At 36.9% G+C, this 27,671-nt stretch overlaps 1 protein-coding gene across 4 annotated transcripts in view; it reads right to left on the bottom strand.

The window, feature by feature from the left end:
- TP73 (tumor protein p73) overlaps positions 1-27,671 on the bottom strand; it is a 286,919-nt gene that overhangs the window by 2,931 nt on the left and 256,317 nt on the right. For 3 of the 4 annotated variants that reach the window (XM_053690367.1, XM_053690366.1, XM_053690368.1), the window contains one exon: positions 5,278-5,371. The exons of the other annotated variant lie outside the window; for it this stretch is intronic. In XM_053690367.1, coding sequence (XP_053546342.1) covers positions 5,278-5,371 — 94 coding nt within the window. The remainder of the gene's footprint in view (positions 1-5,277; positions 5,372-27,671) is intronic. 4 annotated transcript variants of the gene reach the window in all.

Genomic DNA, 27,671 nt, shown 5'->3' with positions numbered 1-27,671 from the left:
TGCTTAGAATAAATCTAAAATGTGTTTGCTTAAAATGTTTAATAGTATATGAAGGGTTAATATACTCTAACCTCATTAAAAAATGATTTAAACAATCAACCATTGCCACATATCTGTATTGTTACTGTGGCACTTTTTTTTTTTTTTTTAGAGAGAAATTTGTATTTGTGCAAATCTGAAAGACTCTAAACAAGCACAAATTACAACTTTAATAATATTTAACATGCAGCACTTATGTGTGTAAATATTACTTTATATTATTGCTAGCACCTTTTTGTTATGATAACATTAGATTTATCATACATAATCCACTCTTTATAAAACACTATACATATGGCAGAAAACACTGCCCACAAATCCTCTTTTAAATTTGAAATTAGACAAATGCTTAAAGGGACATGAAACCGATTTTTTTCCTTTCATGATTCAGATAGAGAATACAGTTTTAAAAATGTTTCCAATGTACTTCTATGATCAAATTTGCTTTGTTCTCATTTTATTCTTTCTTTAAGAGATATCTAGATAGGTAGCGTGCACATGCCTGGAGAACTATATGACAGGAAATAGTGCTGCCATCTAGTGCTCTTGCTACAGGAAATAGTGCTGTCATCTAGTGCTCTTGCTACAGGAAATAGTGCTGCCATCTAGTGCTCTTGCTACAGGAAATAGTGCTGCCATCTAGTGCTCTTGCTACAGGAAATAGTGCTGCATCTAGTGCTCTTGCTACAGGAAATAGTGCTGCCATCTAATGCTCTTGCTACAGGAAATAGTGCTGCCATCTAGTGTTCTTGCTACAGGAAATAGTGCTGCCATCTAGTGTTCTTGCTACAGGAAATAGTGCAGCCATCTAGTGCTCTTGCTACAGGAAATAGTGCTGCCATCTAGTGCTCTTGCTACAGGAAATAGTGCTGCCATCTAGTGCTCTTGCTACAGGAAATAGTGCTGCCATCTAGTGCTCTTGCTACAGGAAATAGTGCTGCCATCTAGTGCTCTTGCTACAGGAAATAGTGCTGCCATCTAGTGTTCTTGCTACAGGAAATAGTGCTGCCATCTAGTGCTCTTGCTACAGGAAATAGTGCTGCCATCTAGTGTTTTGCTACAGGAAATAGTGCTGCCATCTAGTGCTCTTGCTACAGGAAATAGTGCTGCCATCTAGTGTTTTTGCTACAGGAAATAGTGCTGCCATCTAGTGCTCTTGCTACAGGAAATAGTGCTGCCATCTAGTGCTCTTGCTACAGGAAATAGTGCTGCCATCTAGTGTTCTTGCTACAGGAAATAGTGCTGCCATCTAGTGTTCTTGCTACAGGAAATAGTGCTGCCATCTAGTGTTCTTGCTACAGGAAATAGTGCTGCCGTCTAGTGCTCTTGCTACAGGAAATAGTGCTGCCATCTAGTGCTCTTGCTACAGGAAATAGTGCTGCCATCTAGTGCTCTTGCTACAGGAAATAGTGCTGCCATCTAGTGTCCTTGCTACAGGAAATAGTGCTGCCATCTAGTGTTCTTGCTACAGGAAATAGTGCTGCCATCTAGTGCTCTTGCTACAGGAAATAGTGCTGCCATCTAGTGTTCTTGCTACAGGAAATAGTGCTGCCATCTAGTGTTCTTGCTACAGGAAATAGTGCTGCCGTCTAGTGCTCTTGCTACAGGAAATAGTGCTGCCATCTAGTGCTCTTGCTACAGGAAATAGTGCTGCCATCTAGTGCTCTTGCTACAGGAAATAGTGCTGCCTTCTAGTGCTCTTGCTAATGTACATCATTGTTGGAAAACTGCTACCATAAAGTGCTCCTTACTTTTCTTCTTTTTAACAAATGAAAACAAGAAAACAAATAAAATTTGATAATAGAAGTACATTAGAAAGTTGTTTAAAATTGTATGTTATAATGAATCATAAAATAAAGTTTTGTGGTTTACGCCCATTTAATAAAACGATGTAAATTTTGTTGGAGCTGCTGTGACTACATAACTATAGACTATTAACCCTTTGCATATTATTGTGGCAGCAAATAACATCACAGACAGACCCTATCTAATGGAAAGCATATGCAGCAAATATGTTTCCCAAAATGATTAACTGTATCTATTCTGCGGCACATGGGAATCTCATAACTGTATTATCTGCTTAGTAACATGTTGATATTGACCATAGGTAAAGTCATTTTGTGTATACAGAATATTCTATATGTAAATTCTTCCCACAGGAATAGGGTCCTCAATCCCCCTGTATTTGTCTGTAAAATGTTGTCTTGTATTGTATTGTTTCTCCGTTGTACTTTTATCTTTATACCCATGGGCAGCGCTGCAGAATCTGTTGGTGCTTTATAAAAAAGAATAATAATAATAAAAAAATACTATGTCACAGTTGCAGAGATCTGTTTCAGAAACACAACCTCTTACTGTGCTCTTTCTAAAGTTAAAGGGACATGAATCCCCAAATTATTTCATGATTCAGATACAGCATCTATTCAAAGCTGTAATTCATCTATGGGCATTTCAGTTTTGACTGGAATATCCCTTTAAGTAGGAATGTCTTGAGAAGACGAGATGCAGAGCCAAGACGACAGACTGACTGAAGTTGGCATAATAGTCATGAACCATTATAAAAATGCCAAATATCTGGAAATATAGTTTCTTCCTCCAATTAGAAAAATAGCACTATGTTAGACATAAGCGAATGGAAGACTATCTGTTCCTTTGCTTCTTATGGGAAGAATACATTAACACAAAGTCAGCAGACAAATAAGAAGTATAGAACTCTTTTAGGGACTGCTATCCAGAGGGAACTTTTGGTAACCCATAAAATCTGAGAATTACAACTAAGTATTGATGTGTACTAACTTGGCGTTTTATGATTTGATATGTGAAAACGCGTTTTTATCTGTAAGGACACTCTTTCTGCACTGCAGTTAGATCACGTAAGTTGAGTCCTCTATTTATTTTTGTGTGTCTATTTAAAAGGACATTACAACTCTCTTGCTTTTGTATAAAAAAAGTTTGCTTTCCCATACTCTCTAGCAAGGGCAAAAAACATAGGTTTTCAAAATGCTGCAAATCAAATACAGGTAGAAAACACTTTATCCAAACTGCTTGGGACTGGAAAAGGCTTGGATTTTAGAATAGTTTGGATTTTAGAATATCTGCCTCTTTAAAATGGGACAGTTTGGAAAGGGGATAGCACAGCAATATATTTTGTCATTTAGAGTAGGCAATGTTTACAAGTCACAAACAGCTTATTCATGCAGCCTAATGGTAGTTTTATATGTTTAATACTTGTGTATACATATTACCCTCAGAAAGATAGTACAGTACCGTAATCAGAAAGGTAATAGTTGTTTTAAATAAACATAGACTATTATTTGCATTTTAGATCACAAAAATATACACAAACAGAGAACATTGTGACTCACAGGCAGGGAAATATAGTAATGTTTGATCATTTATTTAAAGTGAAGGTCCATTTTGATGAATTAGTGTCCGTTTTTTAATAAACCTATTAAAAACAAGGGCACTTTAATTCATCAAAATTGACATTTCACTGTTTACTTCAAAAGCTTATCTTTTAATCCTTGCAACAGCTCCAGCGATGGCCCCGGCTGTCGGAAGCCTCTGCAGACGTCAGAAATGACGAATCAGGCTTCCTCCAATCACAGCTCCCCCCCCCCCCCCCCGGGGGAATCTTGGCCTGATGCAATGCTGTGATTGGAGGAAGCCAGATTCGTCATTTTGGACCAGAGAAGACTGCTTGTGACGGGCGGAGGAAGTGCTGGAGCGGCTGCCAGGATTAAAAGGTAAGTTTTTAAAGAAAACAGTAAAATGTCAATTTTGATTAATTAAAGTGCCCTTATTTTTAATAGGTTTATTAAAAACCGGGCACTAATTCATCAAAATGGACCTTCACTTTAATGGTTCCTTGTTCTCCAATAAAAATGAGTCATTAAAAAATATATAACATTTTCATTATTAAAAATATTAATTAAAAAGTTTGGATTTTGGAAATCTGGATTTGGGGATTTGTACCTGTAGCTGGTTTAAAGGGACAGTCTATTCTAGAATTGTTATTATTTAAAAAAAAGGGAGATAATCCCTTTATTACCAATTCCCCAGTTTTGCATGACCAACACAGTTATATTAATACACTTTTTACCTATGTGATTACCTTGTATCTAAGCCTCTGCAGACTGCCTCCTGACTCCTAGGTAACTCCACGGGAGTAAGCACAATGTTATCTATATGGCATGAACTAAGCACTTAAAGGCTGCCTTCAAGGGCTTAGAAATTAGCATATGAGTTGAGCTTTCAACAAAGAATACCAAGAAAACAAAGCAAATTTGATGATAAAAGTAAATTGGAAAGCTGTTTAAAATTACATGCCCTATCTGAATCATGACAGTTTAATTTTTACTAGATTGTCCCTTTTAAGCTATTTTCAGCATTTGCAGCTTACAGAATTTGTTTTTGGCCAGGTAAAAAGCAACAAGCACAATCGTTACACAAAAGCAAAAAGTGTTTAATGTTCTTTTAACTAGAAATGCAGAAGAGAAGACAGAAAATCACAGAAGCAAAACAGTGCAGTCTATTATATTAATGAACAATTGAATCACAAACTGAGCTGTTTGAAATGACATCCTCTACAACAGGGGTCAACAACCTTGGGCCCAAGATGTTTTGGAACTACATTTCCCATCTGCTGAGACACTCTTTAGGCCTTAAACGTGGCCCTTGTTCTGTCGAGAACTCCAATTCGTCAAAAACTCCAATCTGACGTCACTTCCGGTGACTCTTATTTTAATATCTGTTTTGCCTCTGTCTGGGGGGCCACCACAGACCCTTTGGCATACACCCCAAGTAAACCTTGGGGGATGAGGTTTACAAGGGGGGCTTTGCCCCCCTTGAACCCCCCAGGCGGAGGCAAAATAGATAGTGAAGATAGGCGATTACAGGGCCTGATTGGTTGTGAATCCTGTCACTCACAGGACATGGACCAATCAGATTATGGAAATTCAGGAAGTGACGTCAGATTGGAGTTTTCGACAGAGCACCCGCCACAGGTTTTGGAACTACATTTCTCATGATGCTCAGCCAGCATATCAGCTTGCTGAGCATCATGGGAAATGTAGTTCCAAACCCTCTGGAGGGCCAAGTTTGAGGATGTCTGCTTTAGGCTGTCTGAGCATCATGGGAAATGTAGTTCCAAAACATCTGGGGTCCAAAGGCTCCTGACCCCTGCTCTACAAGTTTGACAGCCTGGCCAAGCATGAAGGTTTTCCTCAAAGCATTTACCTCCATAGTTAGGTTCTGTAGATGGTAAATATTCTGTAACCCTTGTGATGTGAAATATTCGATGCAGTTTCGACACCCCAATCCTGTCAAAAAACTGCAGAAACAAAAGAGTTTGGAAAATAAAAGTAGTATTAACTCACAAACATATGATGGGATCACAGTTTTTTGTTTTGTATTTTTTTATATCAAATGTCTTAGACCTCCGAGTGTGACAAATTGTAGCTGTATATATAGATAGAACAGAACAACTTGCAATACCATTATCAGGCTATAATCCATTTGTAAATGCCCTTGTAATCAATGGCTAAGATTAAAGGGACACTGAACCCAAAAGTTTGTGATTCAGATAGAGCATGCAATTTTAAGTAACTTTCTAATTTACTCCTATTATCAATTTTTCTTCATTCTCTTGGTATCTTTATTTAAAAAGCAAGAATGTAAGTTTAGCTGCTGGCCCATTTTTGGTGAACAACCTGGGTTGTTCTTGCTGATTGGTGGATACATTTACCCACCAATAAACAACTGCTGTCCAGGTTCTAAACCAAAAATTGGCTGGCTCCTTAGCTTACATGCATTCTTTTTCAAATAGGGATAGCAAGAGAACAAAGAAAAATTGATAATAGGAGTAAATTAGAAAGTTGCTTAAAATTGCATGCTCTGTCTGAATCACGAAAGAAAAAAATTGAGTTCAGTGTCCCTTTAAGGTGATATGCACAGAAGCTTGAGAGTGTTAGCCACAATATAAAACATTTGTAGAGTCCATGTTAAAGGGACATGAAGCATATTTTCTTTCTTTCATGATTCAGATAGAGCTTCTCGTAGCAAATTATCTTTGTTCTCTTTATATCTTTTGTTGTAAAGCAGGGACATAAGCTCAGGAATGTGCACGTGCCTGGAGCACTATATAGCAGCAGTTTTGCAAGAATGTTATCCATTTGCAAGAGCACTAGATGTCAGCACTATTTCCTGTCATGTGGTGCTCCAGCCACCAACCTAGGTATCTCTTTAACAAAGAATAACACGGGAATAAGCAAAATTGATAAAATAAATTGGAAACTTATTTTTAAAATTCTATGTTATGTCTGAACTATCAAAGATATTTCTTAAATTTCACATATTTTTAAGCCTTTATTCTGCTGTATAACTATTTTTTACTGAACAAGAGAAGCTTCTTGTTTTGTTAAACTTTACACCAGACATGATTCTTTGTAGCAATTAAAGAAAGGTAAGCAGGGGACAAGTCAAGCGGGAATGCACTATTTTTGCAGGAGGAACTAAGTTCCCTCTGGACAGAGAACAGAAATTTTAGTAAATGCTGCTGGTGGGAGGTGCTGTAGTCTGGTTAGAGGGATAGTGAGATTCTCTAGTAATGGGCAGTAACACTTCCTACAATACACTAAATCCTAGCCTGTCAGCAGTCCTGCTGTGTGATCACCCCGCACTGTGTGTAACACATGGTGCTTACATTTATGTGAGGCTTGCTCTGGGGTTATTTAGCTCCCCTCAGCAGAAATAGGACTATTGCACCTTAAGGGAGTGAGACTCTGTGACAGAGGAGGATTCTCAGGCCCAAAGGCAACCATTCAACCCTTCATTGGATTTAATTTGCTTTCATTAACCAAAGTGTATAATTATATACATATAAATACAGTGTGTGTGTGTGTATATATAAAACAATATCAATTATGGGGGGGGGTGGAAGTCTCGGTGAGGTAAGCACTCTGGCAAGTGTTTAGCAACCACCAAGGGGTTAAATTCAGCCTCAGTCATGCTTCTACACCAGTCCAGAGCAAGACGTGTTTGGTGGTTGGCAGCTACCTATGTATGCTACCCGGATTAGCTCAGTGGCCATGTCTGTTTTAGGAATAATGCGCATTCAGGGCCCTTAATTCCATTTAAACTATTATTATTGTAATGTTCTATCACACAATTCTGTACTGCGGATATGTACTTAAAGGGAAATTAAACCCATTGTTTTCTTTCATGATTCAGATTGAGCATGGAATTTGAAACAACTTTCTAATTTACTTCAGATTTTCTTTGTTCTATGGGTATCATTTGTTGAAAAGCAGGGACATAAGCTCAGGAGCGTGCACATGTCTGAAGTACTATATGGCTGCAATTTTGCAATCCATTTGCAAGAACACTAGATAGCAGAACAATTATGACTGTCATATAGTGCTCCAGACACAAACCTAGGTATCTCTTCAACAAAGAATGAAGCAAATTTGATAATAGTAGTTAAGTGGAAACATTTTTAAAATTGTATGCTCTGCCTGAAACGCAAAAGAACATTTTCTGGGTTTCATATCCCTTTAACTCCTTTGACTGCTAAGCATTTATTTTTCAATTAAACAATGGCAAAGAAGTGCATATTAAGTGTCCTTAGAACATTATACAAATCTGATTACTGTGTAACCACCAATCAGGTGCTTTGAATACTCCAAGATCGGTGCCTAGTGTCTGCTCCATTCACAATCTTGGCACCTAAATAAATCAACAACCATTTTGCAGTTCTGTACCAATCTCTGCACTTCAATAGACCCAAAATAGTGTGCACTGAACGGCTGCTAAATACTGAAAGTAACTGAATCAAGAGAAATGTTTCCTCAAAACTGTCATCAAATTAAATGTGACATTGACTCAACATTCTCCCTTTAAATACATAATGCACCCACTGCAGTTAGACTTGCTTAGAGAAAGTAAGCACATGACAGAGGGAATGTATGTGTATTGTATTGATCATTTTATTTGGTCATTTTCCCTATGGGATTTGCGCCCAGGCTGGTCAGAGCCCAGGGGTAACTAACTGAGATGCTGGGAGCTTTAAAGGGACAGTCTAGGCCAAAATAAACTTTCATGATTCAGATGGAGCATGTAATTTTAAACAATTTTCCAATTTACTTTTATCACCAATTTTGCTTTGTTATCTTGGTATTCTTAGTTGAAAGCTTAACCTAGGAGGTTCATATGCTAATTTCTTAGACCTTGAAGGCCACCTCTTTTCAGAATGCATTTTAACAGTTTTTCACCACTAGAGGGTGTTAGTTCACGTATTTCCTATAGATAACTCTGTGCTCGTGCACATGAAGTTATCTGGGAGCAGGCACTGATTGGCTAGACTGCAAGTCTGTCAAAAGAACTGAAATAAGGGGGCAATTTGCAGAGGCTTAGATACAAGATAATCACAGAGGTTAAAAGTATATTATTATAACTGTGTTGGTTATGCAAAACTGGGGAATAGGTAATAAAAGGATCTATCTTTTAAAACAATAACAATTCTGGTGTAGACTGTCCCTTTAAAGCTCTCTGTGAGTATCCAGGGCTGTGAGTTTTACAGTGACATAGATTGTGTCCCCAGTCCAGTTTGAGAGTGTAATCCATTTCCATGTTTTATATATGTCTAGTGAAATTACATAAGGCCAGTGCACCCTTGTGTGTATCTCAGTTTGTTTGAATGCTTAAACAATTTGGCCAAATGCTGTAACTAACTTATATTTTTGCTTTTAATCTAGCTGTGTGCTTACAAGAGAGTGCCAGACGTTCTGTATCTATCTATCTCAGTTGTGGTTCAGAACAACAGACCCTTATATATATTACAAGTCAACCAGTAGATCTGCTATCATTCATTCAGATGTTACAGTTATTTTGCACCAAAACTGCTTAATTTATATCGTTGGGTACATGCCACAAAGTGTTCTGACTTGTCCATCTTCTGTAAATGGATAGCTACACACCTATTGTATGGCACTGCCGGGTTTTAAGTTAACTATAAATGAGCAGAAGTACTCAATCAACCATGCCTGCCTGATACATAAAACCGCTCTGCTAAAGGAGTGATAATAGTAAAGGGACAGGCACAAACTCCTACAGCCCTGGAAACCCTTGTGATGTCTGACGTACAGGGTGCGTTGCCAATGTTAAAGGGACAGTCTACACCAGAAGTTTTATTGTTTTAAAAGATAGATAATCCCTTTATTACCCATTCCCCCGTTTTGCATAACCAACACTGTTATATTAATGTACTTTTTATCTCTGTAACTACCTTGTATCTCTGCAGACTGCCCCTTATTTCATTGATTTTTACAAACTTGCATTTTAGCCAAATAGTCCTGGTTCATGCAAAATTCCACGGGAGTGAGCACAATGTTATCTTTATGGCACACATGAACTAGCACTGTCTGGCTGTGAAAAGCTGATAAAATGCACTAAGATAAGAGGCGGCCTGCAGCCGCTTAGAAACAGGCATATTTAAAAACAATAAGAAAATCAAGACTGTCTCAAATCTGTCTGCAGACAAATGGACAAATTATAGTTCACATTTCCTATAGAAGCCCTTATATATATATATGTAAACTGTCAGATGCATGCAATTAATAGTAGTAATTAAAATGCTAAAGATGTTGCATTATATGTCAAGTAACCACACTTAGTAATACATTAAAGGGGCATGACATCCAAAAGTTTTCATTCATTATCCAGATAGAGTGTACAATTTTAAAAAATGTACCCCTTAAAGTGACAGTCAACACTAAAATTGTTATTGTTTAAAAAGATAGATAACGCCTTTACTACCCATTCCCCAGCTTTGCACAACCAACATTATTATATTAATAAACTTTATAATGTTTAAAGCTCTAAATGTCTGCCTGTTTCAATGCCACTAAAGACAGCCTCTTATCACATGATTGTTATTTGCTTTTCACAACAGGGGAGTGCTAGTTCATGTGAGCCATATAGATACCATTGTGCTCACACCCGTGGCTTGTGTCAGACACTGCACTAATTGGCTAAAATGCAAGTCAAAAAATAACTAAAAGTCATGTGATCAGGGGGCTGTCAGAAGTTACTTAGATACAAGGTCATCACATAAGTAAAAAGTATAGTAATGTAACAGTATTGGTTATGCAAAACTGGGGAATGGGCAATAAAGGGATTATCTATCTTTTAAAACAATAAAACTTCTGGTGTAGACTGTCCCTTTAACATTGGCAACGCACCCTGTACGTCAGAAATCACAAGGGTTTCCAGGGCTGTAGGAGTTTGTGCCTTACTGTCAGACATGCAGAATAACGTGGTCTCACCGCTGACAGCAAAACCTGCACTCCCACAGCCCTGAAAGTGCTAGTTTAAAAGGGTTAAACTAAAAGGACATGGTGGTCGTTATTCAGATAGAGGGTACAATTTAGAAAAGAAAAAAAAAATCTAATTTAAGTTTGTTGTCAAATTTAATTTGTTCTCTTGATATACTTTGTTGAAGAGCATACATAGGTAGTTTCAGCAGTGTGCTGGAGTGTGGAGCACTAAATGGCAGCAGTTTTTGCTTCAATTCTTTTAACAATGTTGTTTACTTTTGTACACTAGATGGCAGCAGTGCTTGCAAATTTTCTTTCCATCCTTTAAATTTAAACAGTTTTAACCTAATCTATTTCCAAACACAGTATTTAGAATATATTTAACTTTTGCTCTGTGCAAATCCAGATATCTGTATTTTGCATTCTTACACTAATAAATCCAAGAACTGAAATGCTGCAGCCTGCAGACATATTCAGCACTTATCTGTAAAACGAATGCTGAATACAAATAAATGCACATACCTACTATGTGATTTTTTAAATACTTAAAGGGACAGTCAACCATAGAATTGTTATTGTTTTAAAAGATAGCTAATCCCTTTATTACTCATTCCCCAGTTTTGCATAACCAACACAGTTATATTAATACACTTTTTACCTTTGTGATTACCTTGTATCTAGAAACCTTCTTCCAGCCCCCTGATCACATGACTGTGACTGTTTATTATCTATTGTCTTGCATTTAGCATTGTATTGTGCTAGATCTTAAATAACTTTCTGTGCCTGAACACAGTGTTATCTATATAGCCCATGTGTACTTTCTGTCTCTTTGTGTTGAAAAGAGATTTAAAAAGCAGGTGATAAGAGGCAGCCCTCAAAGGCTTAGAAATTAGCATATGAGCCTACCTATGTTTAGTTTAAATTAAGAATACCAATAGAAAAAAGCAAATTTGATGATAAAAGTAAATTGGAAAGTCGATTAAAATTAAAAGTCCTATCTGAATAATGAAAGTTTAATTTATACTTGACTGTCCCTTTAAAGGTAAGGTAAAGTTGAGCACACTACTTAACACTATCTTTCATAGATTTAAAAATTAGCATAAGTTTCATTCATCAATATAATTACATTTCTCATAATTACGTATTTTTCTACCTTACAAGTATCGTTCTGACACCAATCTTTCGTCCGCCCGACATTTTTGAAACTTTGATTGACAGTTGCGAGCGATATTACAGTCCAATCAGCTTTTTCCCCTTCAGGGGTTTAGCCCATCCATTCCTACGTCACTCGATAACTGAGCGCATGCGTCTGACTACACTCAACCTACTTCCACCCGTGCTCGTTCGTGAGTCGCACATGCTCTGTGCTTGCTATGTTGCTATTGCGCTGTTTTGATTCAGAATAACAATTTAAAAAAAGGGGTTCCGCTAACTGTAATGATCCTTCTGCCTACGATCGACGGGACTCTGAAGCTAAATGAATAAATTGTAACAATGCAAACTTTGTATCAGGCAGTGGGGGAAGTGGCGCATGCGCAGACGAAATCGACTCTGTGAACGCGCATTGACGTAAGGAGAGGGGTGAGACCGCTCGCTGAAATTAGAGATAGAAACACGGAAGTGGCATGGGGGAGGAGTATTCGATAAAACGGTAGGAAATATAAACATACGTAATAAAAAAATAAATAAACATAGCGACTACGTTCAGGTTAAATATTACAATAATTATATGCTTTCAATACTTCTGAACTTTACCTTACCTTTAACCTTGAATAGTTCTTACTGCCAATATTTTTCCTATTTGTCAGTGTTGGAGTCGGAAATTATTGCACAAATCTGTACTGCATTATCATTTTATGCTTTTGTCCATAGTTTAAAGAGTATTGTCAGGGCAGAACAGAACAAATTCTGTGTGTTCTTTTGGATTATACTTTGGTATGATATAATATTTTAAAGGGATAGATAATAGATTAAAAAAGAGATTGTCAGATGAAAAGATAAGTATTCTATCGAACAATTGGATATTTAGTAGAAAATTAACAGATACTTTGCTTCAGTGATGTAATTAAAGGGACATGAAACCCATTTTTTTCTTTCATGATTGAAATGCAGCATGCAGTTTTAAAAAAAATTCCAATTTACTTTTATTATATAATTTGCTTTGTACTCCAATTTATCAAGCTACTTCAGACAGGGGCGTACATACTCGCCTCTGTCCAGCACAGCTCTCCTCTGGCGGGCTGAATTCCGCTGCCGGAATTCAGCATTGCACAAGAAAGCAATTTTGCACTCTTGTGCAACGCCGCCCCCCCTGTCTGCGCACACCCAATCACGCGTGGGTAAGAGTTGTCAATCTCCCCGGTTGGACGAGACTGGGGAGATTGAAATTCGCCACCTAAGAGGTGGCGAAAAGGTTAGGGAAGCAGCGGTCATCTTCATAAATACGTACTGCAGGTTCTCTTGTGAGGTGGCGAAGCCTTTGATAAATCGAACCCCTTAGTATCCTCTGTTGAAAAAGCATACCTAGGTAGATTCAGGAGCAGTTATGCACTACTGGGATGCTAGCTGTAGGTTGGTGGCTGCAGATCTAAGCACTTCTCATTGGCTCACCTGCTGTGTTCAGCTAGCTTCCAGCAGTGCATTACTATTCATTTCACCAAAAGATACCAAGAGAATGAAGCAAATTAGATGTCATTTAAACTTTGTGTTTCATGTCCCTTTAACAGTTTACCAAGTAGAAAATAATGCCATGATAGACAGGGGACCCCAAACAAGCTCATCTCTCCAGTGGCTAGGTGTCACAGACACTAGCATGATATCCATCAGGGCCATGTTTTTATAATGATATAAATAAAGATGTGTGTTTATTTGTGACCATTTACAGAAAATGTAAGTTGTGAAAACAAATACATGATTGTTTATAATTCCATGCAGCTTGTATCTACATGTGGGCTGTGCATACTGAAGTACTCTGTTTTATTCTTGGGAATGCCAAGGCTAGAGAACATTGAATTCTAACGTATTAACCCCATTCAGATAAAAAAGAAAAAAAACTCTCATTTAAGTCTCGAATCCCCCCCCCCCCGCATAACCCCTACCTCCTACTCCCCCCCCCCCACACACCCATGGATCGTATTGACAGACCCAATTGGCTCCCCTAGGAGAATGAGGGAGAGTTGGGATCTTTATTTGCATATTGATCTGGTTATGTTATCAATATATCGGTTATTTTGAATTTCTATTCTTGTATGTATATGAGACTTTGGAATTGTAGTACGCTTTGGTCGTACAGATGTCATATTTACTTTCTGAAAAACCAAATAAAATTTATTTTCAAAAAAAAGAAAAAGATACTAAACACTGAACAGTAATTTTAATGAACTGAGCATGCACACAAGCACTCTCAGTTGTAGCAGCTAAACTAGACTTTCTGCAGTGATTACTTATATATGAACAGTCTCTATGTTTCTTTTATGGAGAGTATAAAAAAACAAAGGTTTTCCCCAAAATAGAACAGGGAACAGGGTAATCTAGCAGGCAGAAATTGCTGTTGTCCCCACAGCCCTACACTTTCTTATTGCAAAGGGAAGTGACCTGTTGTCCCATTAGTACCTATACTCCTTGTGTATGCTACTAATTGTGAGTTGTTAAAGGGACACTCTAAATATACTTTTATGATTTAGATAGAGCATGCAGTTTTAACCCCTTAATGACCACAATGTACCCTGTATGTCACTGGTCGTTAAGGGTTTTTTCAGGACATAATAGCACAAGTTTAGCAAGAACACGCTATTAATGCCCTCCCTCCAGAAGGCTTTGTGGAATAGAGCAGTCTTAACGCTGTTGGCAAAACCGCGCTATAAAACAATCAAGTCCCAAAAAAAGGCCAGCAACATACAGGGTACGTCGCTGGTCCTTAAGGGGTTAAGACACTTTTCAACGTACTTCCATTATCCAATTTTGCATAGTCTTTTTATATTCACACTTTCTTGGGAATTTAAAGTATACTAGTCTGTGATTGGCTGATGTCTGTCACATGATACAGGGGGTCGAAAATGGGAGAAAAATAAATTTGTCAGAAAAAAAAAATCTACTGCTTATTTGAAATTCGGAGTAAGTGCTATTGATTATTGCATTGTCTTTTTATTATGTACGTATTAATTATGTAATTCTACTGCATTGACTGGTCCTGTAAGTGTTTATAATAATAAAATGTTTCTTTCTTTCATGTAATTAGCAAGAGTCCATGAGCTAGTGACGTATGGGATATACATTCCTACCAGGAGGGGCAAAGTTTCCCAAACCTCAAAATGCCTATAAATACACCCCTCACCACACCCACAAATCAGTTTTACAAACTTTGCCTCCTATGGAGGTGGTGAAGTAAGTTTGTGCTAGATTCTACGTTGATATGCGCTCCGCAGCAGGTTGGAGCCCGGTTTTCCTCTCAGCGTGCAGTGAATGTCAGAGGGATGTGAGGAGAGTATTGCCTATTTGAATTCAATGATCTCCTTCTACGGGGTCTATTTCATAGGTTCTCTGTTATCGGTCGTAGAGATTAATGTCTTACCTCCCTTTTCAGATCGACGATATACTCTTATATATACCATTACCTCTACTGATTCTCGTTTCAGTACTGGTTTGGCTTTCTACTACATGTAGATGAGTGTCCTGGGGTAAGTAAGTCTTATTTTCTGTGACACTCTAAGCTATGGTTGGGCACTTTTATATAAGTTCTAAATATATGTATTCAAACATTTATTTGCCTTGACTCAGGATGTTCAAACGTTCCTTATTTCAGACAGTCAGTTTCATATTTGGGATAATGCATATGAATAAATCAATTTTTTACTTACCTTAAAATTTGACTTTTTTCCCTGTGGGCTGTTAGGCTCGCGGGGGCTGAAAATGCTTCATTTTATTGCGTCATTCTTGGCGCGGACTTTTTTGGCGCAAATTTTTTTTTTCTGTTTCCGGCGTCATACGTGTCGCCGGAAGTTGCGTCATTTTTGACGGTTTTTTTGCGCCAAAAGTGTCGGCGTTCCGGATGTGGCGTCATTTTTGGCGCTAAAGCATTTAGGCGCCAAATAATGTGGGCGTCTTTTTTGGCGCTAAAAAATATGGGCGTCACTATTGTCTCCACATTATTTAAGTCTCATTATTTATTGCTTCTGGTTGCTAGAAGCTTGTTCACTGGCATTTTTTCCCATTCCTGAAACTGTCATTTAAGGAATTTGATCAATTTTGCTTTATATGTTGTTTTTTCTATTACATATTGCAAGATGTCCCAGAATGACACTGAGTCAGAAGATACTACTGGAAAATCGCTGCCTGGTGCTGGATCTACCAAAGCTAAGTGTATCTGCTGTAAACTTTTGGTAGCTGTTCCTCCAGCTGTTGTTTGTACTGAATGTCATGACAAACTTGTTAATGCAGATAATATTTCCTTTAGTAATGTTACATTACCTGTTGCTGTTCCGTCAACATCTAATACTCAGAGTGTTCCTGTTAATATAAGAGATTTTGTTTCTAAATCCATTAAGAAGGCTATGTCTGTTATTCCTCCTTCTAGTAAACGTAAAAGGTCCTTTAAAACTTCGCATTTTTCAGATGAATTTTTAAATGAACATCATCATTCTGATTCTGTTAGTGGTTCCTCTGGTTCAGAGGATTCTGTATCAGAGGTTGATGCTGATAAATCTTCATATTTATTCAAAATGGAATTTATTCGTTCTTTACTTAAAGAAGTCTTAATTGCATTAGAAATAGAGGATTCTGGTCCTCTTGATACTAAATCTAAACGTTTAAATAAGGTTTTTAAATCTCCTGTAGTTATTCCAGAAGTTTTTCCTGTCCCTGATGCTATTTCTGAAGTAATATCCAGGGAATGGAATAATTTGGGTAATTCTTTTTCTCCTTCTAAACGTTTTAAGCAATTATATCCTGTGCCATCTGACAGATTAGAATTTTGGGACAAAATCCCTAAGGTTGATGGCGCTGTCTCTACTCTTGCTAAACGTACTACTATTCCTACGGCAGATAGTACTTCCTTTTGATGGGGCTGTCTCTACTCTTGCTAAACGTACTACTATTCCTACGGCAGATAGTACTTCCTTTAAGGATCTTTTAGATAGGAAAATTGAATCCTTTCTAAGAAAAGCTTACTTATGTTCAGGTAATCTTCTTAGACCTGCTATATCTTTGGCGGATGTTGCTGCAGCTTCAACCTTTTGGTTAGAAGCTTTAGCTCAACAAGTAACAGATCATAATTCTCATAGCATTGTTAATCTTCTTCAACATGCTAATAACTTTATTTGTGATGCCATCTTTGATATCATTAGAGTTGATGTCAGGTATATGTCTCTAGCTATTTTAGCCAGAAGAGCTTTATGGCTTAAAACTTGGAATGCTGATATGTCGTCAAAGTCAACATTGCTTTCCCTTTCCTTCCAGGGTAATAAATTATTTGGTTCTCAGTTGGATTCTATTATCTCAACTGTTACTGGAGGGAAAGGAACTTTTTTAACACAGGATAAAAAATCTAAAGGTAAATTTAGGTCTAATAATCGGTTTTGTTCCTTTCGTCACAATAAGGAACAAAAGCCTGATCCTTCATCCACAGGAGCGGTTTCAGTTTGGAAACCATCACCAGTCTGGAATAAATCCAAGCCTTTTAGAAAACCAAAGCCAGCTCCCAAGTCCACATGAAGGTGCGGCCCTCATTCCAGCTCAGCTGGTAGGGGGCAGATTAAGTTTTTTCAAAGAAATTTGGATCAATTCAATTCACAATCTTTGGATTCAGAACATTGTTTCAGAAGGGTACAGAATTGGCTTCAAGATAAGGCCTCCTGCAAAGAGATTTTTTCTTTCCCGTGTCCCAGTAAATCCAGCGAAGGCTTGAGCATTTCTGAAATGTGTTTCAGATCTAGAGTTGGCTGGAGTAATTATGCCAGTTCCAGTTATGGAACAGGGGCTGGGGTTTTATTCAAATCTCTTCATTATACCAAAGAAGGAGAATTCCTTCAGACCAGATCTGGATCTAAAAATATTGAATCGTTATGTAAGGATACCAACATTCAAAATGGTAACTGTAAGGACTGCCTTTTGTTCAGCAAGGGCATTATATGTCCACAATAGATTTACAGGATGCATATCTGCATATTCCGATTCATCCAGATCACTATCAGTTTCTGAGATTCTCTTTCCTAGACAAGCATTACCAGTTTGTGGCTCTGCCGTTTGGCTTAGCAACAGCTCCAAGAATTTTTACAAAGGTTCTCGGTGCCCTTCTGTCTGTAATCAGAGAACAGGGTATTGTGGTATTTCCTTATTTGGACGATATCTTGGTACTTGCTCAGTCTTCACATGTAGCAGAATCTCATAAGAATCGACTCGTGTTGTTTCTTCAAGATCATGGTTGGAGGATCAATTTACCAAAAAGTTCATTGATTCCTCAGACAAGTGTAACCTTTTTAGGTTTCCAGATAGATTCAGTGTCCATGACTCTGTCTCTGACAGACAAGAGACGTCTAAAATTGATCTCAGCTTGTCGAAACCTTCAGTCACAATCATTCCCTTCGGTAGCCTTATGCATGGAAATTCTAGGTCTTATGACTGCTGCATCGGACGCGATCCCCTTTGCTCGTTTTCACATGCGACCTCTTCAGCTCTGTATGCTGAACCAGTGGTGCAGGGATTACACAAAGATATCTCAATTGATATCCTTAAAACCGATTGTACGACACTCTCTGTCGTGGTGGACAGATCACCATCGTTTAGTTCAGGGGGCTTCTTTTGTTCTTCCGACCTGGACTGTAATTTCAACAGATGCAAGTCTGACAGGTTGGGGAGCTGTTTGGGGGTCTCTGACAGCACAAGGGGTTTGGGAATCTCAGGAGGTGAGATTACCAATCAATATTTTAGAACTCTGTGCAATTTTCAGAGCTCTTCAGTCATGGCCTCTTCTGAAGAGAGAATCGTTCATTTGTTTTCAGACAGACAATGTCACATCTGTGGCATACATCAATCATCAAGGAGGGACTCACAGTCCTCTGGCTATGAAAGAAGTATCTTGAATACTGGTATGGGCGGAATCCAGCTCCTGTCTAATTTCTGCGGTTCATATCCCAGGTATAGACAATTGGGAAGCGGATTATCTCAGTCGCCAAACGTTACATCCGGGCGAATGGTCTCTTCACCCAGAGGTATTTCTTCAGATTGTTCAAATGTGGGGACTTCCAGAAATAGATCTGATGGCTTCTCATCTAAACAAGAAACTTCCCAGGTATCTGTCCAGATCCAGGGATCCTCAAGCGGAAGCAGTGGATGCATTGTCACTTCCTTGGAAGTATCATCCTGCCTATATCTTTCCGCCTCTAGTTCTTCTTCCAAGAGTAATCTCCAAGATTCTGAAGGAATGCTCGTTTGCTCTGCTGGTGGCTCCAGCATGGCCTCACAGGTTTTGGTATGCGGATCTGGTCCAGATGGCCTCTTGCCAACCATGGACTCTTCCGTTACGACCAGACCTTCTGTCACAAGGTCCTTTTTTCCATCAGGATCTCAAATCCTTAAATTTAAAGGTATGGAGATTAAACGCTTGATTCTTAGTCAAAGAGGTTTCTCTGACTCTGTGATTAATACTATGTTACAGGCTCGTAAATCTGTATCTAGAAGGATATATTATCGAGTTTGGAAGACTTACATTTCTTGGTGTCTTTCTCATCATTTTTCCTGGCATTCTTTTAGAATTCCGAGAATTTTACAGTTTCTTCAGGATGGTTTGGATAAAGGTTTGTCGGCAAGTTCCTTGAAAGGACAAATCTCTGCTCTTTCTGTTCTTTTTCACAGAAAGATTGCTAATCTTCCTGATATTCATTGTTTTGTACAAGCTTTGGTTCGTATAAAACCTGTCATTAAGTCAATTTCTCCTCCTTGGAGTTTGAATTTGGTTCTGGGGGCTCTCCAAGTTCCTCCGTTTGAACCTATGCATTCATTAGACATTAAATTACTTTCTTGGAAAGTTTTGTTTCTTTTGGCCATCTCTTCTGCTAGAAGAGTTTCTGAATTATCTGCTCTTTCTTGTGAGTCTCCTTTTCTGATTTTTCATCAGGATAAGGCGGTGTTGCGAACCTCTTTTAAATTTTTACCTAAGGTTGTGAATTCTAACAACATTAGTAGAGAAATTGTGGTTCCTTCATTGTGTCCTAATCCTAAGAATTCTAAGGAGAGATCTTTGCATTCTTTGGATGTAGTTAGAGCTTTGAAATATTATGTTGAAGCTACTAAGACTTTCCGTAAGACTTCTAGTCTATTTGTTATCTTTTCTGGTTCTAGGAAAGGTCAGAAGGCCTCTGCCATTTCTTTGGCATCTTGGTTGAAATCGTTAATTCATCATGCTTATGTCGAGTCGGGTAAAACTCCGCCTCAAAGGATTACAGCTCATTCTACTAGGTCAGTGTCTACTTCCTGGGCATTTAGGAATGAAGCTTCGGTTGATCAGATTTGCAAAGCAGCAACTTGGTCTTCTTTGCATACTTTTACTAAATTCTACCATTTTGATGTGTTTTCTTCTTCTGAAGCAGTTTTTGGTAGAAAAGTACTTCAGGCAGCTGTTTCAGTTTGATTCTTCTGCTTATAATTTCAGTTTTTTTCATTATAAGATTTAAACTTTATTTTGGGTGTGGATTATTTTTCAACGGAATTGGCTGTCTTTATTTTATCCCTCCCTCTCTAGTGACTCTTGCGTGGAAGATCCACATCTTGGGTAGTCATTATCCCATACGTCACTAGCTCATGGACTCTTGCTAATTACATGAAAGAAAACATAATTTATGTAAGAACTTACCTGATAAATTCATTTCTTTCATATTAGCAAGAGTCCATGAGGCCCACCCTTTTTGTGGTGGTTATGATTTTTTGTATAAAGCACAATTATTCCAATTCCTTGTTTTTTATGCTTTCGCACTTTTTTCTTATCACCCCACTTCTTGGCTATTCGTTAAACTGATTTGTGGGTGTGGTGAGGGGTGTATTTATAGGCATTTTGAGGTTTGGGAAACTTTGCCCCTCCTGGTAGGAATGTATATCCCATACGTCACTAGCTCATGGACTCTTGCTAATATGAAAGAAATGAATTTATCAGGTAAGTTCTTACATAAATTATGTTTTTATGGCGTTTTTGTGCATTATTTGTGCTGAATATCTTTATATTGGATTAAAGTGTGGATTTGTATCACTAGAGAGGCAGAAATCCATTTAGTATTGATTTTATAGTGAAATGACAGAAAATGTCTGAAGCCCTAGTGTTGATAAAATAGATATGCCCTCTTTTCTTAGGGACGACATGAGCATTTTCATAAAGCATGTGTTCGTTGAATAGTTTGACTTTTTATAACATATAAATGCCTCCCAACAGTGAAGATTTTTTATTGTAACACAGGACCCTCAGGGGCGGAGTCTGGTCAATTCCTGGTGGAGCATGGACAGTCCAGGGGTGAGGTCTTTGTGGTCTAATATGGAGCTGGTCAACCTGAGAATGGAATCTGTCTAGACTGGGTTGGGGTTGCACAAGACATTGGATGGCTTGGCAGGATAGGGGAAGAAGCTACGCTTTTGACAGTTGCAGTTATGGGTAAAAAAAAGAAAAGGAATGTATGATATCAGAACATATTCCATTTTAGAATAATCCAACATATTGCAGGAGGAATTGGAGTTCTGTTCATGCGTTTTTTTTTCTCTTTCTAAAATATAATTAATATTTATAGATTGCATGATAATATTAATACAGTATGTGTATAATATATATATATATATATATATATGTGTGTGTGTAATGTCTATAATTTTTAAAATTTATATAATCTCTATCATTTTTGAGAATTTACAGTTTTATAACCCACAATTAGTCACAATTAGGGATGGGCGAATGTGGTGAAAGCACAAATTGCTTGGTAGAACAAATAGTCCTGTGGACATTCGTTTTGGACAATCAAATGAAAATCAGTAAAAATTTGGGTAATTGAATGTTACTTTAGTTTTCAAATGTTAATAATTAGATCAAATATCCACATTGAAAATTTTAAATGTAACATTTGATTTAACAAATACTATTCAGAATTTCAATAGTTCATGTGGTAGTGAATTTAGTAAATTGATACATAATATATATATATATATATATATAGACTCAAATTTTTCTATTTTTAATATTGCATAACTCGAATATTACATTTGAAAAGAACATTAGAAATACTATTTACATTAAACGAATGTTAGAATGTTGTACAAACATTCAAAATGAATGAATGTGTTAAAATGTGTTTCATTTTGCGAATGTTGCAAAACATTCGCCTATCCCTAGTCACAATTTATTATTCATTGCATAATATTCATCATGAACTGAGGCTTGCGTGAGCTTCAGTGGAAATTGCATATGCAAGTTTTTACAGCTATATGCCCTATCTTATTTTTTACATGACCTTTAAAATCAGGAGTTAGGTCTTGAGTTGAGAAATCCTGTTGTAGATTTCACACCGCATTGCTAGCCAATTTGAGAATAAATGTGATCTACAAGAATGCAAGTTTTAAGAAGACTATAGATTTTTTTTAATTATTATATTTATGCATTTACAATTTACAATAGTATTGATGTTAGAAATATTTCAAAATAATATTAAAAAATCAGTTATAAAAAACAAAATTCCTTATATCGCCACGATGACACTTAGAAATACTGGTTAGTAACTAAATATAAAAATAATAAACATAATATATATAACTGCAATTTTAATAATATTATTTGAAAATTATTTTAATTGATTAATGTAAGACCAATTTATACTGGTTTGTGTCAGGTCCATGGAAAGTGTTAAAACAAGGGAATGTCCTGTATTTCATTCCAAAATGTGTGTTTTTCCATTGTGAAATTAAATACTACTGTACCTGTAATTTACCCTAGGGAACTGCAGAATTCTCCCTTGCCTCTCTGTAAATTTACACATGGAATCATTTCTCAACCTCAGTCACCTCTGGAGTATTAATCAATTTCCATACAAAACAGATCAGGTTGCCCCATATAACCTGAGCTTTGACATCTCCTTTGCTAATTTAGGCATAAAGGCACATTCAATTCAAATTATAATTCCCCGTAAGGGGCAAGTGGTGAGCTAATGTTAGCGTGGGACGTGATAAACAATATTGAGACCATGCTAACAAACGTATTACAAATGAAAGGTAAATGGTTGTGCTCGAGCGCAAACAGAAATTACTCTTGAGTATTAGCGAGACTTCAGGCCTAGCCGAAAAGTGTAAGGGTTAAAAAAACATCACAAACACATTAAAATAAACTATTAAACACATATATACACTTTCTGACACCCCCCATAGAAATATTAATAAAATGTGGGATATGGTATATGGCAAGGTATTTGAGTGGGAAGGGCTAGTACAGTATATCTATCTCTCATGAAAAATGAAATATCATTTTTATTCCATTTTTTTGTGTTTTGAATAGAAATATTTACATTCCGATGTTCGTCACTTTATATATATATATATGGCACTCTCTGGACTTGAATAAAATGTTACCATTTATTAATACCAATTAAAAAGCAGCATAACATTTCAGGATTCTTACAATCCCTTTGTCAAATGCCTGTATATGATTCACCTCAGTGAATCTAAAAACATATGTTTTTAGATTGTAAGAATCCCGAAACGATATGCCGCTTTTTAATTGGTATAAATAAAGGTAACATTTTATTCAAGTCCAGAGAGTGCCATTTTTTCTACTTGCTATATATATATATATATGTATATATATACACAGTATATATATATATATATATATATATATATATATATATATATATATATCAAAAATAACAAATGAGGAAGGCACTCTCCGAATTTAACCAAGGGTATAGTCCTTAATCCCTTAATGTGACGTTTCGGGGTATTAACAAGCAAGCTGATTGAGGACGGGGATAATACCCCGAAACATCACATTAAGGGATTAAAGACTATACCCTTGGTTAAATCCGGAGAGTGCCTTCCTAATTTGTTATTTTTGTGGCAGTGCACCCCGGTACAGAACGGTGACCGTGAGTGCTAGGCCATACTGGACATATTATATATATATATATATATATATATATATAGTTAAGGGTAAAGTCAGAAATCCGGGTAATCCTAGGTTTACCCGGGTGAACCTGACATTACCCAAGCAGCTGTGGGTAAAGCCCGATGTAATGTAATTCCCCATCTACGCTATTTTTTTTGCCTCTGCCTGAGGGGTTCAAGGAAGGCGCCCTGCCGATCTTCTGGCATCCACCCCAAGTGAACCTTGGGGAATGAGGTTTACAAGGGGGGCTTTGCCCCCTTGAACCCACCAGACAGAGGCAAAAAAGATAGTGAAGATGTGGGAATTACAGTGCATTGTATATATGTTTGATGCACTTGCTCAATGCACTCTGAGAAGATTTATCATGCTAAACATAATATGTTTCCAATGACTTGTTATACAAGCTGCAGAGTATAGCATGCATAAAAAGGCTTGTTTAGGTTTATCTTTATATATAAAATAGCTGGGTTTGTTCTTTGAAACTACTACCCATTAAAACGGGTTGCACTTGCAGGGAGATCAGATCTTTTTATTTTATCACTTTCTGTACACACACATAACACACTTCTTTATATGATCTTATATTTTACTTATAGAGAACAATTGAAAATTAAAATGTTATTATACATCTCTCCTACCCCCAATGGGAGTGTAATTTCTTCTGCTGACTATATTTACACACTTAAAGGGACAGTTCCCCCAAAGATTTTCTCCCATTTAAATTGTTCCCAATTATCTATTTTACTTGCTGGAGTGTATTAAATTGTAACTCCTTTACCCCTATTTTGGCCCTTGAAATAGCGGATTTAGTTGGTGGTTGCCCCACCTATACTGAAAGTTTTGATACTGGAATCTCAGCTTTTGAATAAGTAAACACAGCCAGCAAAAGAAATGACACTCCCCGTGAGGTGCAGGGTAGTGAAGTAATAAAATGATAATTTACCATTGTTCTATGTATGTATTGAGCTTAAGTATTCCAGACAAATATAAGATATGGAAGCAAGTCTGTGTACACAAACTGATAACATAATGAGATCTGATATTACCTGAAGCTCAACCCATTGTAATAGGCTGTGGTATTAAAGCACAAAACCAGCTATTTCATATACACAAAAAACATAAAAATGCAATTTCTCATACATTTTATACTCTGCAGTCATTAGAAATACAGGGACATTAAACCCAAAAATGTTCTTCCATGATTCAGGTAGAGAATACAATTTTAAACAACTTTCCCATTTACTTATATTATTTAATTTGCTTCCTTCTCTTGTTATCCTTATATATATATATATATACACACATATACGATTGTCATTGGTTCATCCATGTGTTCAGTTAGAAACCATTAGTGCATTGCTGCTCCTTCAATAAATGATACCAAGAGAATGAAATAAATTAGAAAATAGAAGTAAATTAGAAAGTTGTTTAAAATTGTATTCTCTATCGGAATCATGAAATACTTTTTTGGGGTTTCATGTCCCTTTAATATAAAAATAATTTTACAGTGTACTGTTTATTTAAAGGGACACTAAACCCAATTTTTTTCTTTCATGATTCAGACAGAGCGTGCAATTTTAAGCAACTTTCTAATTTACTCCTATTATCAAATTTTCTTTGTTCTCTTGCTATCTTTATTTAAAAAGCAAGAATGTAAAGATTAGGAGCCAGCCCATTTTAGGTTTAGCACCCTGGATAGTGCTTGCTTATTGGTGACTACATTTAGCAAACCAATAAACAAGCGTAACCCAGGTTCTGAACCAAAAATGGGCCAGCTCCTATGCTTCACATTCATGCTTTTTAAATAAAGATAGCAAGAGAACAAAGAAAATTTAATAATACGAGTATATCAACTTTCAGTATAGGTGGTGATACCACAGGCAAAATAAGCTATTTCAAATGCTGATATAAAGGTAATCAAGTGTAAACAACTTAACATGCTCCCACAGGTAATATAGATCACTCAGTACTAAGTAAAGTGAAGACTAATATAGGAATTGTTAAGGATTGTATCTCTAAACCACTGTAGATTTGCTATGCCCTGTTAATCTTGTTTTAAAAGATTTTTTTCCTGCAGAAATTCTGTAATGCAGAGTTTATTTGCTGATATAGAATATGCATATTTTACAATTATTTGTATGTTCCTTTCAGATGTGTGATAATAAATTTGGCACATGCTTAAAGGGCATAAAACACTGAGAATGTAATATAAAATGCTTAAAGGGACAGTCTAGTCAAAATTAAACTTTCATGATTTAGATAGGGCATGCATGCTTATCTTTCCAATTTACTTTTATCATCCAACTTGCTTTGTTCCCTTTGTATTCTTTGTTGAAGGCTAAACGTAGGTAGGCTCATATGCTATTTATCTAAGTGCATTTTATTAGCTTGTTAGTGCTTGTTCGTGTGTGCCCCATAGATAACATTGTGCTCACTCCCGTGGAGTTTTTTCACACCTGTTCATGGGTGCCACATAGATAACATTGTGCACACTCCCGTGGAGTTATTTCACACTAATTGGCTAAAATGCAAGTTTGTAAAAAGCACTGAAATAAGGGGGCAGTCTGCAGTGGCTTAGATACAAGGTAATCACAGAGGTAAAAAGTGTATTAATACAACCATGTTGGGTTTGGGAACGGGTAATAAAGGGATTATCTATCTTTTTTTATCAATAACATTTTTCAAGTAGACTATCCCTTTAACTATATTTACATTGGCCCTCTTTCTTAGTAATTTAAAGGGACAGTGTTTTCCCTTAATGTGTTTACGATGGTATATTTTAGTACATTAAATAGCTGTTTTGCTAATTGAAACCACAACCAAGTTAAATGGACTGAGCATACAGGGAGAGCAGACCTCATTAGCTTATTTCTCTTTATTTACCACAAATCCTCCTTATCTTATCTCTCTCTATACACAGTGAGACTAATACCTAGAAAGAACAATAGAAAGTTAAGAATGTATTATCTCTCTGTCCAACCGCTCCCCCCCCCCACCCTTCCTTAATTATTGACATTTCCAGTATAGGTGGGGACATAACAGGCCACAGCAGCTATTTTAAAAAGCAAAATAAAGGTAAATGAGCTGTCTGTAACAATTTAATACACTCCAGCAGGTAAACGGAATCACTGGGAACACATCAAACGGCCATTTAATACAGTAGAATGGCATAACCCACAAATGCATAATAAAAAGACAATGTTAGTTACATTTTTCTTCACCCACCATCATGTGACAGCCATCAGCCAATCACAACATGTATACACTGCAAATTCTTGCACATGCTCAGTAGGTGCTGGTGCTTCAGCTGTGACTTTAAAATGCCATAAAACATGTTGAGATCTGTGCATATTCTAAAAGTGTTAGTTAAGTCAAAATTGTTTGCATAAAAAAAGTTTAAAAATTGCTGGCAAGTATTTTAAAATAATTTTCAAAAATAAGCAAAATGAGTTACATAGCTATGCTGTCTGGAGTAGTCTGATCCACCTCCCTTATAAGTGTTTATCATCAGAAACACGGGCATTGTATTTCAACTGAGTTCACATCAGCTTATTTGCTTCTATGCATGCTCCAGCATTCTCCCATATCAATGGTGGATATAGATGCAGCCATAAAAGGAATTGTGTGGGGGGAGTTAGAGCTGTACAATTCTAACACTTAAAGGGACAGTTTACTCAAAATTTTTCTCCCCTTTAATTTGTTCCCAATGATCCACTTTACCTGCTGGAGTGTATTAAATTGTTTACAAGTAGCTCCTTTACCCTTATATTGGCATTTGAAATAGTTGATTTAGCATGTGGTCTCCCCACCTATTCTGAAAGTTTGTGGCCGCAGGTCCCAGCTATAGATAAGCTTTGTAAACACAGCCAGCAGAAGAAATTACACTCACAGTGGGATATAGCAGAGATAAGGTAATACAATGTTGATTTTCCATTGTTTTCTCCAAGTACTGGTGATTGTTTTATGGACAGATATAAGATAAAGAAGCAGGTATATGTGCACAATGTGATACAGTAATGAGATCTGATTATACCTACAAGCTCAACCCATTTTATTAGGTTGTGGCTTCAAAACACAAAATCAGAGCTTTAATATACACAAATAAACCTTAAAAAGCTCATTTCCATACATTTTTTACTCTGCAGTTGGTAAAAAAGCAATTGTAAACACATTAAGCAAAAAACTATTTTTCAGTATAC

Source organism: Bombina bombina, chromosome 8 (genome assembly GCF_027579735.1).
Source record: "Bombina bombina isolate aBomBom1 chromosome 8, aBomBom1.pri, whole genome shotgun sequence".
NCBI classification, from domain to species: Eukaryota; Metazoa; Chordata; class Amphibia; order Anura; family Bombinatoridae; genus Bombina; species Bombina bombina.
Note: the sequence above shows the minus strand (reverse complement) of the source record. Positions and strands in the feature narration are given on the sequence as shown.